Below are 16,780 nucleotides of genomic sequence, written 5' to 3'. Positions count from 1 at the left end.
CGTCTGCTCAGCGGGAGATCATTCCGCAGATCTCCGCTGAGCCCACGGATGACAAGCTCCTCTCTGCTCACTGAGCGGGGAGGGGCTTGTCGGGCACCGCTGTGTCCTATGGAGCGATCTGATGAAAACGGACAGCATGTTTTTATCGGGTCGGATGTCAGTGGACATGTCTCCGCCAACATCCGACGCTCCATAGGAATGCATGGAGCGGCCGTTCAGGTTCGTGACAGACGGACCCGAACGGCCCGTAGTGTGAATGAGGCCTTAGGCTCACTACACATTTTACACTCTAGCTGTACAATCTCCTTAAGGCCTCATTCACACTACGGGCCGTTCGGGTCCATCTGTCACGGACCTGAACGGCCGCTCAATGCATTCCTATGGAGCGTCGGATGTCAGCGGAGACATGTCCGCTGACATCCGATCCGCTAAAAACAGACGTATGGGGGCCACGTCCCCATCCGTCCATGCTGATCGGATTGGGTAAGATCTGATGAAAATGGACATGCTGGATGTTTTCATCAGATCGCTCCATAGGACACAGCGGTGCCCGACAAGCCCCTCCCCGCTCAGTGAGCAGAGAGGAGCTTGTCATCCGTCGGCTCAGCGGAGATCTGCGGACTGATCTCCCGCTGAGCCGACGGGAGCAGGCGGACTCCGTAGCGACGGAGTCCGCCAAGTGTGAATGAGGCCTTAGATCTATCTACATTATATTGCAAGGAACAAAAAAGGAAAGATTATCTTTATCTATGGAATCTATATCAGCAGCCAAGCACTATAACCCTGATACTAGGCACACTAACAATAAAGTGTGGCGCTATACATCTAATATTTGCATATAAACAAGATTAAGCGAAAAAATTTAAATTGAGCAGTAAAATCTGTGAATCAAAATTATGTCCGTAAAGAGTCCCAGAAAAAATCCTTGCTCAATAGAAAATCCAAATACCACAACAGTGGCACTCACAGTAATTTCACACTGGAGGCTTACCAGGGACCCTGCGATCAACATGCGCTTGATTAGACTTTAGATCCAGTCGCTTTAGTTTAAATGACATGAAACATGGCTGCAAACGAGCAGTGTGCAGATATGGTGAACAAACAATTCAGAAAGTTGCTTCAGCAAAACCTCATGCATGCTCAATGAGCAGGGTGTATGTAAAACCTAAAGCTCCACATAGCAAAATACTGTACAATTTGTAATGTTTATTAAAAGAATAGTAGTGCGCTTACATTTAAAATGACAATGTTACGCTTAAACAGATGTCATTAAGAATAGATCCATTTTCCCAAAGTCAAGATGACCAAACATCAGTCGTGCATGTGCAGTAGCGAGTGTATGTATTTCCCTCAAACGCGTTTCGTCAGAGGTGATGTCAGCACTGTAGTGGCACTAAATAGCACTGTAATGGCACTTATTAGCACTTGTGGATCTGATGAGCACTGTAGGGGCACTCAGGATAATTCCAGCTCATGCTGCTGCAGTTTTTCTCTCTCCTCTCCTCACACTGATATAGCGAGTGAGAGAAACACTGCAGCAGCACGAGCTGAACCAGTCATGGTCCTGGTTTGTTAACAAGTGACCGCTCCATCATTGGATGGAGCGATCACGTCGTAAAGGGCTGCTGTGATTGGCCCTTTACCCTGTTCTAGGGGGCGCATAAGGAGCATGAGCACAGGAGGCCATTATATGCCGGCCTCCCAGAACTAGCCGGCTGCACTGTAGCTGTCATTTGGCTATAGCTCGGTCGACAAGTGGTATATTGACGTCCGGGGAAGTGGTTCTGAAATCCTGACTGGACGTCTATTGACGTCCTGCAGGATTGCATGCCGGCGCGAGCCCGGCGATCGGGATGCGGGGTGTCAGTCTGACACCCTGCATCTCCGATCTCGGTAAAGAGCCTCCGGCGGAGGCTCCTTACCACGTGATCAGCCGTATCCAATCATGGCTGATCACGATGTAAACAGGAAGAGCCGTTGATCGGCTCTTCCTCACTCATGTCTGATAGACGCGAGTAGAGGAGAGCTGATCAGCGGCTCTGACAGGGGGGGTTCGCGCTGATTGTTTATCAGCGCAGCACCCCTCGGATGCCCACACTGGACCACCAGGAAGGGCCCCCCAGTGCCCAATATAGCAATAATGTGCAAAAGAAAAATCAAGCACCATCGATCACAATCAGTACCCACAAATGGGCACTGACTGAAGTAATGCCCAGCAATGCCATCAGTGCCACCCCTCAGTGTCCATCAGTGCCACCTCTGTGTCATCTATCAGTGCCCATCTGTGCCACCCATCAGTGCCGCCTATGAGTGCCCATCAGTGCCGCCTATGAGTGCCCATCAGTGCCGCATACCAGCGCGGCCCATCAGTGCCGCCTCATCGGTGCCCATCAGTGCCGCCTCATCGGTGCCCATCAGTGCCCGTAATTGAAGAAGAAAACTTACTTATTTACAAAAAAATAAACCAATAAATAAAAAACGTATTTTTTTAAAAAAAATCGTTTTTTTTTTAGTTGTTGTGCAAAAAAATAAAAATCGCAGAGGTGATCAAATACCACCAAAATAAATCTCTATTTGTGGGAAAAATTTGATAATTGTTTGGGTACAGTGTAGCATGACCGCGCAATTGTCATTCAAAGTGTGACAGCGCTGAAAATTGGCTTGGGCAAGAAGGTGCGTAAGTGCCTGGTATGGCAGTGGATAAATGTATAAACACATAAATATTCTTGAACATGCAGGCTTCAAGATAAAATGCTACTGAGCTGACCAGGCTTCTTTTTTATATGCAGTGAGAAGTAGAAAATGGGATGTCATTTTTCAGCCCTTGAGATGAACTGCAAGGCAGAGTATTCTTGATGTGCCAAAGTGCATGGTTATCCATATCGTGTTACGCTCTGTTTGCATGTGTGCCCACTTTAAAATTACCTAAAACTTGCTATTAATTTTTCTTTGTACAAATACTTTACTTTAACCACTTAAGACCCGGACCATTATGCAGGTTAAGGACCTTGCCCCTTTTTGCGATTCGGCACTGCGTCGCTTTAACTCACTATTGCACGGTCGTGCGACGTGGGTCCCAAACAAAATTGGCGTCCTTTTTCCCCCACAAATATAGCTTTTTATTTTTTGCGCTATAAACAAAAATAGAGTGACAATTTTGAAAGAAATGCAATATTTTTTACTTTTTGCTATAATAAATATCCCCCAAAAATGTATAAAGAAGCTTTTTTTCCCCCCTCAGTTTAGGCTGATACGTATTCTTCTACGTATTTTTGGTAAAAAAAATCGCAATAAGCGTTTATCGATTGGTTTGCGCAAAATGTATAGCGTTTACAAAATAGGGGATAGTTTTATTGCATTGTTGTTAATTTTTTTTTTTTTACTACTAATGGCGGCGAACAGCGTTTTTTTTCGTGACTGCGACATTATGGCGGACACATCGGATAATTTTGACACATTTTTGGCACCATTGTCATTTTCACAGCAAAAAGTGCTATAAAAATGCACTGTTTACTGTGAAAATTACAATTGCAGTTTAGGAGTTAACCACTAGGGGGCGCTGTAGGGGGTTAAGTGTGACCTCATATGTGTTCCTAACTGTAGGGGGGCGGGGCTGGACATGTGACGTCATTGATTGTCTTTCCCTATATCAGGGAACAGACGATCAATGACACTACCACAGTGAAGAACAGGGAAGGTGTGTTTACACACACCTCTCCCCGTTCTTCAGCTCCAGTGACCGATTGCGGGACACCGGCAGCGATCGGGTCACGGAGCTTAGGACCGGGTCGTGAGCGTGCCGCCAGCGGCGCACTCGCAACCCAGCGGCTGGGCTTAAAGAGACACGTACAGGTACGTGCCGTTCTGCCGACATATATCGGCGTGAAGGGGTCCTTAAGTGGTTAAACTTGTCTTAGTGCCCACTTGATCAGTGTAAGGCTGACCATACATTATTCAATTTACCTTCAACTATGTAGTGCAAAGGCCTGCCTGATTGCATACAATTTGAAAGTGTTTGTTTTGATCTCATTTTATATGATTTTGTTAAATCCAAAGGAAAATTATAGATGAAAGTTGTGTAAAAAAAATATTGTATTGGCAGCCAGAAGTTTTTCTATGAACTGTACCAGGGTCGCTTTCATTACTAATAGACCAAAGAACATATCAAAGTAGTTATATGAAGTTTATTTAGCTAGATAAAAATAGACATCTTTTACAGAGGAAACATAAGAAGCAAACATTCCAATGAGCTGGGACTGACATGTCTGGAAGAGTTAGCTGCTTCAGGAACACTTTGCTCCTGTCTATTATTGTAGCAGTATATTCCGGTTTTAATGGGAATATGATGTGCAAGCGAGTTTCAGATTGTGGTTTTCATTCAAATTTAAAAAGAAAACCTTTAAGGGTACACCAAGAGGGTTTAGTAATGACTACTAGTAGACATATCTACTTCATTTTCCGTAAAGTCTAGGTTCCTAAAGGATCCATACATGAAAAATGAATAGTTTCTTTGTCAATGCTGGTAGGATAAATAAATCACCGGTTTCCCTTTCCCTTGTGGGAATGACAACTCCCCTTGTTGTTTCCCACTATACAATTTCCTACCCTGGAGTCTCGCCTATGATGCATTTGGAGGATTTTTTACTTCACTTTTGTCTGTGTTCATTTTCAGGTAAAACAAAGTCTTAACGGGGAAGAAGAGACCTTCCTGTTTTTAGAATTTTTTATTTAGTTTCCAGAATTCGGTGCATGCAGCCCACCATCTGCCTGGTGAAAAAAGTTTCAGCCTGTGTGCAAGGAGTTTAAATATAAGGAGATGATAGGAAATACACATTTACCCAATCTAAAATTAATTCAATCCAGTTTTCAGATAATGGCTCACTTCTGAAATAAGCGCCCAAATTTTGCAACAATAGACCCTATATTGATAAAGCGCTATATAAACGGCAAAATACACTAACAAGGTTTACCGGTGCAATATAAATGAGATTGGGCAGTAGTTACCAGTATAAATAGGACTCTTCACACTATCCTGCTTGGGGGGAAAAAGCCAGTCAACGTACAAACGCCTGTCAACACGAGCACACTTAGAAAAGTTGTTTTCTATGTGCCATGTTGGCGCCATAATGCTCTTGTGATCTGATGTGCAGAAAAATACAGGCATGCAACATTCCTTCACAGCGCACTGCATTTCACCACTCTACAGTGCAACACACTACGCTTGTGTGTGGATACATGAATGAAGTGTAAACACAGCATTTTACTATGCAGGCTAGTGTGAGCCAGCCGTTATTTAGAAAGTCCCCAAGCCTTAAATTTTTTTTTACTTTTTTATAATTGTGAAAAACAACCAGAAATAACATTTGCCGCCTTATCTAGAGTAGATCTCACATCTGCATTTGCCACATCTCACAGCACACGTTTTTAATTTACTTTACTTCTGTGCTTTACAACAGACAAGATGTGATCCATATAATGCAAACCAGAATGCTGTTCAAGCCAGCTAATAGAGCTGTGGTGTGGACATTGACAATTAAACCAACCGTCATACATTCAAAAAGAACATGGTTTATTACTTTCATAAGTAAAAAAACTGTAGTCGGAGACCTTTTACATGTATAGAGCGGGACATTCCAAATCAAACAACACTGAGTATTTATAAAGAAAGAAGCAAACAGAATTTGGAGCAGCTGTGCATAGCAACCAGTCACACTGTCTTTCATTGTTAATGCCCATCCATGGTTCATTGTATGGCAAAGCTTTAGGCTTGTAAACCGTAGCTATACTGAAATGATTTATAATGGATTTGTAAATCAAATTTTTATGTTAAATCCAAAGACAAATGAGAGAGAAGATCACCGCTCAAGGTAGGTCTATTGTAGGGTCGTTTCACAAATATAGGACTCCAAGGGTGCAGGCAATGCACTAAGGCAAATATTGGTATAAAGATGAGGGATGGACAGCCGCACTCCAAACCAAACGGGTTGTCTTTATTCAAATCAACAGCAAGAACACAGCAGATCACAGCAATAGGAACAGGAGAATACCGACGTTTCGCACTGGCTTCAGTGCTTATTCATGGCTAACATGCATTTAAACTGTTCAGTATATATAGAGATCAAAGGCTAGTGTGTGACCTGATTGAATAATTGGCTGAGGGTTGTCCGCAATCATTGGGCACACCAGACGTCAATATCAGATCACAAACTGCCTGTACATATCCAAGGGAACATAAAAAGAAAGAACAAAAAAAACAGAAAAAAAAACAAAATGTGAAATGTTGTTGAACAAAAATCCAAGGTGCCAAAAAACAGATGTGATCCACATAAACATTATTTAGACTAAGCATATATGGGTAAAATAAACATAGTGAGAATAAATACTGTCAAACCTCTTATCAAGACAATATATGCCAGTATAGATGTGGCAACGGGTTAAATAGATCGTGAATATAGAAGAATAAAACAATGAAATAAATATAAACACGCATACACGTATGGTGAAATGCTATTTCTAGATTGCCACATTGGCCGTATATGCCAAAAAGTGTGTGAATATCTTGGGGGTTAAGCTGTATGAGTGTATAAACTCAAGTATCTATGGTTGCAATGGTGAGTCCATTAAGCAGACCTTCATCCCGATGATGATTCAAAAAATAATAAAGGAGGTGTACTATAGATCCTCTTATTAACTAGGAAACCCAGTGATATGTGAGTGTGTATTGATGCAAAGTGATGCATTCTAAAGAAGTAAGTAAAAAATGCAGTGTATATCTATGGTATATTCAAGTGGAGAACATCTTTTTTTTTTTTTTTTTAAACATTTTTCATTTTTTTGTTAATTTATATTGAGAATAAAAAAATGCTCAATAAAGCAGTGTAGAGCGGTGACGAACCGTCCTGTGAAAATGTGGAAAAGCACAAATGGACAACATATGAAAAAGGACGATTATAGTGTGTTTTTTTTTTTTCTTTCTTTTTATGTTCCCTTTGATATGTACAGGCAGTTTGTGATCTGATATTGACGTCTGGTGTGCCCAATGATTGCGGACAACCCTCAGCCAATTATTCAATCAGGTCACACACTAGCCTTTGATCTCTATATATACTGAACAGTTTAAATGCATGTTAGCCATGAATAAGCACTGAAGCCAGTGCGAAACGTCGTTATTCTCCTGTTCCTATTGCTGTGATCTGCTGTGTTCTTGCTGTTGATTTGAATAAAGACAACCCATTTGGTTTGGAGTGCGGCTGTCCATCCCTCATCTTTATACCAAACTTGCTACAGGTTGCTGTGGTGCTCACAATTGCAAAGCTTTGTTTTTCTTTGCTTTCAAAACTTCTCACCTGGTGCATCTCCCTCAGAACACGTGATTCCTTATATAGTCGAGAATTCTTCCTGCAATATCCCATTTACAAGTCAATGCTGTACCTTCTCAAATAATTTTTCATTCCTATATTTAATTTTCTGTTGTGATTGATCATCTCTACAGTTATTTTCAGCTATGTATTTTTGTTATCCATTATATTGATTAGGACAAACCTCCCAGATGTTTCCTTAACTTCTACCTTTCAGGTGGTGTCTTCTTCATCCAGGAAGGCTTTGTGCTACAACACTTGGCTGCTCTCTGTGAATGGACTTTTATAATAAATGTTCTTGTCTACTATGGAACTTTTGCCTTTGAATTTGGGGCAATCACCACAGATACATTCCTGGTGCTCCTCAAGGCAAGCCGGGCCCCAAAGAGTTATAAGTCAGGAACCAGCACTCCAGCCACACCTCATGCTCATAGCACTTCTGAGAATTTGGCTATGATCTGACTGTACCAGAGTGCTAACACGGACATCACATGCAATCCCTGAGCCGCCTTATGATCCTGAACAACATCAGAACACTTTGCTGTGCAATGGAGGCTCAATATTATAGAGGGCGGATCACGTGACCAAAATTTTTTTTTTTTTTTAAAGATTAGAAAGAAAAAGTTGATTTGTTTTATGTTGACTGTTATGATTTTGGTGAATAAGTCTAAGATACATTATATGTACAGGGCATTAATGAATAAGCCATAAAATTGTATATTTTTATATAGCGCATTTCTATAGTCAAGTCACCACAAAGAATATCCTAGGCTAAAATTTGTGTCAAGTACACAATATGCCTATTACAGAATATGAAATATATTACATAAGTGGTGCACTGGTAAAGAAAACTAGAGCTTGGTATTGGCAATTATAGTTTGCTTTTACAAGAATATCACCTACGGGGCCTTATAAATGGTAACAGGGAATTTTGGAGGAGCTCCAGTCTGGGCAAAAATAAATTAAGTCAGCAGCTACAAATACTGTAGCTGCTGACTTTTAATATTGGAATACTTACCTGTCCAGGGATCCAATGATGTTGGCACCCTGAGTTGATTCACCAATTGGCTTAGGGTACAGGCGCCGTCATCTTCACTAAGGGAAACCAGCAATGAAGCCTTCAGACTTGATTGTGGTTTCTTATTGCGCATCTACGAGTCACACTGCGCTTTCTGAATGGTCCTGTCGAATTCTGGGACCTGTGTGTGTCCCAGAAGGTAGTGGGAGGAAGGAGGAGGGGCCGGAAGTACTTGGAGATCGTCGCAGTGATCTTACCCGGAAGTGGAAGCGGATACCTGTCAATACCAGGTACCTGCTTCTCCCAAAAAATTGCCAAATGTGGCAGTGGAGGGGGGGGGGGGTCGAACAAACAAATTGTCCCCTTTTCAGTGTAGCTCTGCTTTAAGTCCTTGGAGGGAGCAGTGTAGCACATTTTGCCTTAACGAGACTTATCTGAAGCTACTTTTCTTGCTGGAAGTCTGTTTAGCACATTTTACAACTAATATTACAGAAAAAAGCAACTGTACTCCAATGTTAACCTAAATCTATTATACTAAGTCTGCTGAAGCAGTGGGGCTCATTCCATCTAAAATCTGATTGTTCTCTTCAAAAGAAATAGCATGGTCAGGTACATAGGCCAGCACTGAAAGATCCTGGAGCAACTTTTTCAGCAAGAAAAGTATTAAAGTCCTCCCTTTACTATCTATGCATCCCATCAGTACTGTTAATATCACATTTGAGAATCACACTCGGTTATAGTTCCTGTACGTCAAAACAAAATGCCTTATTAACCATTCAATCTAATAACATTCATCGCCTATATTCATCCAGGTACCAAATTATGCTGTTTTTGTGACGGCCATATGAGTACTACTACAATTACTTCATAAATGCACTGCCGTCCTTTGTATCAACATGGTACATGTGTGGACAGATACGACTTCTCAGTTTAAGATAATTTAATGCCTGATGCATTGTGCTTCAATTCACTTATCAGATTTATTTTGTTTTGGATAGGGTTTAGAAGGGTTACGTCAGGTTTTACATGCTGCCTGTGTACGCACTGAGATTTTTAGTCAGATCTGAAAGTTCTCATGTGTCCACATAGATATGACTTCTCTTCCTGAGACGGTCACTTAAACAGTAGTTAATCGTGCTCAAGGTTCTAACCTTTCCTCCCTCTGCTCTGCTTGTCTGCCCTGGAAAGGATTATTGCTCTTTTTAAACAGGAATTACGGAAAATTAGGCATTACTACAACAACATAGATTCTAATTTAGAATTTTGATCTGATTTACTGATCACTATTGCACTTTGCACGTTATTAATCAAAGCCAGTTTTCCAAAGGTGCAAACAAGACCAAACCATTTCAATAAAAAATAGGCATTTTTAATGTAGCAAAACCTAGCTGCTTACAGTGTTGTGAATGTGTCTTCTTCGCAATATATTACTATGCAAGCCTGCATATTTGGGTTAATATGGTACACAGCAGGAAGCTTTGTATTGTAGAGTGGTTGTGCTCCACTTCTTAGGACACCACCTCATTCACAACTGCCCTGGTGTCTGATGACTTGAACTCGCTTTGAAACACAGGACCAATAATCTCTATAGTACATGAACAATTATGCACAGACACTTTCACAGTTAATGCTGACACACGTGTCTAAAAAAATTTTCCCCCCAAACAATTGTTCCTAATTTTTTTTTGGTTATCCTACAGTGCGAGATGCATTATAATGTAAACACAACTATAAGCTACACATTTAAGCTGGCCATACATGGATCGAATTTGACCAGTTTAGCAGGGACCAGACATCTTTCGATTCGTGTATGACCACTGTGGTGGAGCAGCAGTCAATTTACTAATCAACTTCTGTTTAACTTCCCTGTCAGTATTTTGTTGCTCGATTAGCGATGCAGGCTATAACATGCAGCGCTGATCTGTGTATTCTGACGTCAGGGGAGTTTCCCCGCTATGAAAATACAGACACAGTGAGAAGAGGATTCTCCCATCCACCTCAAATGTATAGATGGGGGAATCGGATCAGTTTTTTTTTTCCCCACCCGTATGACACTTGTATGACCAGCCTTAGACTTTATTTTGGGAATGGTTGAATGCTGAATTTCAGGCTAAGCTAATTTTGGCTTAAATACAGGAGGCATGTGTATTCAAACGTGAATTGGTGTCCTTTGTGTATTTTTCGAACAGATCTGTGGAGTAATCCAGCATGAAACTTTACTTCTGTGCAGGAACTTCCTGTAAAAATACCAGCCTGTGATTGGTCTTGTATTCGCCATCTCCTGAACTTTTCTGCAGGCACAACTGTGTAGGTTGTGCCTGCTGCTTCCTTCCCACATTTCTACACTCTGCACAGGCTATGTCAGCACAGTAATAATGTCGCCATTATTTTTTTTTGTTCAAGGCACTGACTGGGTTTGCAATGACACTTTTTTTTCAACTTTCAATACAATAAATCTTCTGCCCTTGTTTTAAATTTGGATAGTAAAACTTTTTTTCTCTGCCAGTAAATACCTTATACAGCCCACTTCAGGTTTCTTGTATGGTAATTAGCCTAGGCTTATGACATGCACATCTCTCTCTCTCTCTCTCTCTCTCCCCCCTCTCTATCCCCCCTCTCCCCCTCTCTCTCGTGAAAGTTTGCCAGGGAGGGAGATGAGTCATAAGAGGGCCAATGAAAGCTGCAGAGCTGGCGGTGTGTCCCAGGAAATGAACAGGCAGCAGCTACAGCTGCCCACAGTTAAAATGGCTACAGCCAAACTTGGTGGAGGGAGATTTCTGAAGGATATTTGGCAAGTAAAGAATCACAGTATATATAAAATATGCAAAGTAGTTGGAAGCTTCAGAGTAACAAAGATGTTTTTATTGCAAATTATGTGAGCAGACTGCAGTTCCTCTTTAACAGAGAGGTTTGTGTGCCCGGAATTTAGCTTGAAGCTAAACACCAAGCATCTGTTCTAACACCACCTAAACCCATTATGTACCCATTAAAAATCATTAGTGTTTTTCTTTTCTTTTTTTTTTTAACTGGTGCCGAAATTGTGTTATTAGCCCATGGTATAGCCTTTGAATGGCATGTAAACAAAGGGAGGGTTTGAATTCTAAGCCAATCAAGGTTCTATCTTTTTGCATGGTGCTGTCAGATTCCTAAACATACTCACAGGAGTAATGACCTCGTGATTGTGTTTCTGCTCTTTCATTTCCTAGTCAGAGGCTGGTGGCTAAGCTTTTTTTTTTTTTCTGTTTAAGGTAGATATGTGGTCTATCCATGCAGTGTAAAGCAACATGATCACTTTGATACCACCCTCCTCAACTGACAAGATTGAGAGGACACCCTCTGTATGCTGTACTTCACACATGGGTGGCCTCTCCAGTGCTCATCTGACATTTTTGGGCCAAGCATCAGCACTCTCCCGTGAGAGGAAAATTGTATCACCTGCTCCAGCTTACCCAAAGGTACTGTTTTTTTCTTTTATTCCCAGCAGCTGAACAATAGCATTGGGAGTGAAGCAAAAGTATGTATGTGCTGCTGGAGTGGGTGACTCAAGCTAACCAGTTGCTTTGTGTTACATAGACAAAGCACAGATTTACTTCATCTGCATAGATGAAAAGTTAAGCCTTGTCATGCTGTCTGACCAGGATTGCCTACATCACAAGAGCAAATGAATACAATTACAAATATTATGGCAGGTAAGACTGTTCATATATATGTATTAAACTGTGTATTGCAGTTTGTCTGGCGTTCCACTTCAAGCCAACAAAAAAAAGTTATATACATAGTAAGCCAGAGGAAACTCATTAGTATTAAACGTTTCATGCCTTTAGTATTTCTTGAAGAAAATTGTGCACTTTTCCAAAATGTTTGTCTATTTTTTTCAAGTACACAATGTGGTCTTGTGACTTTAAAATTCAGGTCAGAATGTTGTTGGTTTACTTTTACATAAGTGATTGGTTAGTTTAAAAAATGCTGTTAAATCTTTACACAAAATGCTAATAACCAGGTAAGATCAACTAGGTTCTATGGTTCAAAATTCTGGTTATGCTTGTGCAGGCATCTTTTCTGTTTGTAAGTCAACCAAATGTATTGCCTTATTAGAATGACCAAAGAAATGTTTGTATCCAAATAATTGTCTGCTGTCTGCACATTTTTCACCTAATTATTCCCTTTTTTACGGGACTGAAGAGATGCTTTGATTATAAATGGAGCACAGAACTTTACCTGATTGTTTTCTGGCAGTAAAAGCATTCTGCTACAGAGGACAAGTCATAATGCATTGGCTTTTCTGGAGCAATAATGAGCATATAATAGTTTGCTACTGGCTTCAGGCATCAACACAAATTCCATATTTTTGTGGCTCAACAAGACCACAAAACCAGCACAGTATTATTGACAACATCTTCTATGTCCATATTGCTAAATCCAAAGTATTATAATAAATCAAAAGCACTCAAACACTGTGTGATTTTTTTATTATTATTATTTATTTTGTTCCCCCTGTTTATAAATTAAGTAAACCTCTACACAATTGAAACACCTCAGGGTTCCCATTCTTTAAAACTGCATTTTTCGGTACATATCTATTGAATTGGTCTCTGCAGCCTCTAAAAAAAAGTTAAGGAACCTTCTGCTTGTGAGGAAGCCCTCTTGATTGTGTCTAGAAAATGTATTTGTGGGTCAGAGACAGTCCTGTACATCACTGAATAACTGGGCCCGTTCCTTAGTAGCAGTTTCTAGTAATAGCAGTGAGTAGCTTCGTCACAGTCATGTAAGCAACACACTACGATGTGGGGTACATCACCTACCTTTATCTTCATTGGGGACTTAAGTCCTTATGTCCGGTGGTTTAAATCCTTTTTGATTAAATTTACTTTGAAGCAAGAAAATATCAAATACTGTATACACATTACAATCAACAGTAAAGTTTTAAATGTTATGAGGAAAACCACACCTATTAAATGTGGTGCCTGAAATGAGTTTTCGCTCTTTAGCCTGTTTTTCCTTTTTAAATAAGAAGTCTATTGTTAAAGGTTTACAAGGAAAAGAGAAATGGAAAACTGAAAAGAAAAGGGGGAGAAAACGGTAATGGGACTAGTAAAGAGCAAGATGTGGAACCAAAGGGAAATAAATTGGAAGAGGATGCCAGAGTCCAAATTCCCAGAAAGAAAGCATGGTATGTAGTCAAAGGTAGGGTAGGCAATTAGGATTTAAATACAAATTTACATATAACTCACTGTTTCATAAAGTTAAACATTTTAAAAGCAAAAATAATTTCCTGTGAGTTCCTTATGATTAAATGTTTTTGTTTTGATATTTTAGCATTTGCAAAGGGTCCAGATGTGTTGCCAGTAATCTAAAGCTTTGAATGAAATACGTTTCTTTTTTCCCCCCATTTAATGTCATACACTGAGGGAAAAAAGTATTTGATCCCCTGCTGATTTTAACAGTGAGAGACAGAATAACAAAAATATCCAAAAAATTAAATTAAAAAAGTTATACATTGATTTGCATTTAATGAGTGAAATATTCAAACCCCTATCAATCAGAAAGATTTCTGGCTCCCAGGTGTCTTCTATACAGGTAATGTTCCAAGATTAGGAGCACTCTCTTAAAGGGAATGCTTCTAATCTTAGCTTGTTCCCTATATAAAAGACACCTGTCCACAGAAGCAAGCAGTCGATCAGATTCCAATCTCCACCATGGCCAAGACCAAAGAGCTGTCCAAGGATGTCAGTGACAAGATTGTAGACCTACACATGACTGGAAAGGGCTTAAAGACCATCGCCAAGCAGCTTGTTGAGAGGGTGACAACAGTTGGTGTATTTATTCTCAAATAGAAGAAACACAAATTAACTGTCAATCTCCCTCAGTCTGGGGCTTAGTGCAAGACTTCACCTCGTGGATTTTCAATGATCATGAGAACAATGAGGAATCGGCCCAGAACTACACAGGGGAATCTTGTCATAGATCTCAAGGCAGCTGGGACCATAGTCACCAAGAAAACAATTGGTAACACACTACGCCAAGAAGGACTGAAATCCTGCAGCCCCCGCAAGGTCCTCCTGCTTAACAAAGCACATGTACAGGCCTGGATGAAGTTTGCTAATGATCATCTGAATGATTCAGAGGAGAACTGGGTGAAAGTGTTGTGGTCAGATAAGACCAAAATTGAGCTCTTTGGCATCAACTCAATGCTGTGTTTGGAGGAGGAGGAATGCTGCCTATTACCCCAAGAATACAATCACCACCGTCAAATATGGAGGTGGAAACCTCATGCTTTGGGGGTGTTTTTCTGCCTAGGGGACAGAACAACTTTGCTGAATCAAAGGGACGATGGACGGGGCCATGTTAGAGCCGCACGATTCTGGGAAAAATGAGAATCGCGATTCTTTTGTATAAAATGAAGATCATGATTTTTATGATTCTCAAGAGTATTACCCATAAGCCTCGACGCGTTTCGCATGTACGGATGCGTCATCAGGAAGCGCTTCCTGATGACGCATGCGTACATGCAAAAGCGTCAAGGCTCATGGGTAATACTCTTTTGTGAACACGTCACCGACTCAGACCTCCTCCACGGCATTGCACAGGCACTTCCGCCCGCTGGAACGCACAACGGCTGAGGCTTGGAGCGCACGCCAGGGAGTAAGCAGTAACGCTTGCCAGGCTAGTGCCGGCTTGGGCACACGAGTATGTGAGTGAACATTTCATTTCTTTTTATGTCTTATAAATAAATCGTTTTAAAAACGTACTGCACCATATGGGGTTTTTTCTTTTCTGGGAGCCCAAAAAGGCCCCATAAGGAGTTGGAGCGCGAGAGTCCTGAACCAGCAGTGGGATCGTATATCATCTTATGATTACATGCTGTATACCTTTTTGGATCTGGTGAGCGCATAGTAAAATAGGAGGTGGTGGTGACACTTTTATTAAAGGTGAAAAAGTCACGGATTTTTTGCGGCAAGGCACAATTTCTTCATGTTTGGAAGCACGCTTTGAGGATATTGCATCAGTGCACGATTATATTGGACTTTATTTATTTATACAGTTTTTTTATCTATACAGTTATTATATATATATCATCGATTGTTGGCGCATTGGCGCTTCTGAGTTTGCGAAAAGGGGTTCACTAATTAGAGATTAAATTCACCGATGTGAGCATATCACACATTTTTTGGGATAACTATTGTATAATATATGAGTTTATGTTTATGATTGGTACGTGTAGTTTAGTCACATTTACAGGTTAATATATTATATTTCTTTGAAGTCAGCGCAGTAGTACATGCTATATGTACGAACACTTATACATTTTCATGTAAGGTTTGCTGCGGCTTTTAAAATTTAACATGTAAACAGTCCATCAGATTTACATATACTGTATTTAAGCACATAAGCTCTGTTTTGTGTTAAAAATAACTGTGAAAGCTAAAACTCCGTTGGGTGTAACAAGATGTCCGCTTGCCCCCTTGTTCTCACTAACATTACTGTGTGGGATGGAGCAAGATGGTGGCGAATCCGGGGACTTTCCTATGGCCACACCCGAGTAGCCGTACCGCTTGATCGGCACCATTTGCCTTACACGCTGGATCCGAAAATCGCAGGTCATCCAGCCTGGAGATCGTGCGCAGGGGGTTGAATCGAGATCGCAATCGTGCAGCTCTAGGCCATGTACTGTCAAATCTTGGGTGAGAACCTGCTTCCCTCTGCCAAGGCATTAAAAATTGGTCATGAATGGGTATCCCAGCTTGACAATGACCCAAAACACACAGCCAAGTCAACAAAGGAGTGGCTCAAGAAAAAGCACCTTGAGTAGTCTCCAGACCTTAATTCCATAGAAAATATGCAGAGGAAGCTGAGTTCCCAAATGTCAGCCTCAAGACCTTAAAGGAGTTGTAAAGGACATTTTTTTTTGCTGAAATGACTGTTTACAGGGTATAGAGACATAATAGTTAACTGATTCCTTTTAAAAATTATTAAAAATAGATACAAATCAATCATATAATGTACCTACAGTTTCAGTTTCGTTCTTGCATGCTGTTTCCTGCTTGTGTGATGTACAGAGACTCAGAGCCAATACAGGGCAGTGATGTTTTGTAAAATGAAACAGATTGGTGTTGAGGGGTTTTAGACACAGTAATCGCACCTCCTTGATTAGTGACCACAGAGATAAAGCTCCCATGACTTTTTTCATCAGGAAACAGACAACCAGGAAGTGTTCAGAATAGAGAAGGATTACAGCAACATCAGAGGATATGCTTGTAAATATGAATCCTTGCAAAAGAAGAAAACATCAATCTTTAAAAGCAGCTCATCAAATAATTACCGTCCAGTAGTAAATTAAAATAGTTTAACATTCAAGATAAGAACTAATATTTTTGAAGGTTTATCTCTCCCGATCATATTCTTG

General features: G+C 40.7%; 1 protein-coding gene across 2 annotated transcripts in view; it reads left to right on the top strand.

Moving 5' to 3' along the window:
- The window catches only part of LOC120947220 (transmembrane protein 150A-like), a 158,276-nt gene extending 148,513 nt beyond the window's left edge, over positions 1-9,763 (top strand). For both annotated transcript variants that reach the window (XM_040362365.1, XM_040362364.1), the window contains one exon: positions 7,576-9,763. In XM_040362365.1, the coding sequence (XP_040218299.1) occupies positions 7,576-7,820 (245 nt within the window). In that variant the 3' untranslated portion in view covers positions 7,821-9,763. The remainder of the gene's footprint in view (positions 1-7,575) is intronic.
- The last annotated feature ends 7,017 nt before the right edge of the window (positions 9,764-16,780 follow it).

The sequence above is a fragment of the Rana temporaria genome, chromosome 8 (assembly GCF_905171775.1).
Source record: "Rana temporaria chromosome 8, aRanTem1.1, whole genome shotgun sequence".
Classification (NCBI taxonomy): domain Eukaryota; kingdom Metazoa; phylum Chordata; class Amphibia; order Anura; family Ranidae; genus Rana; species Rana temporaria.
Note: the sequence above shows the minus strand (reverse complement) of the source record. Positions and strands in the feature narration are given on the sequence as shown.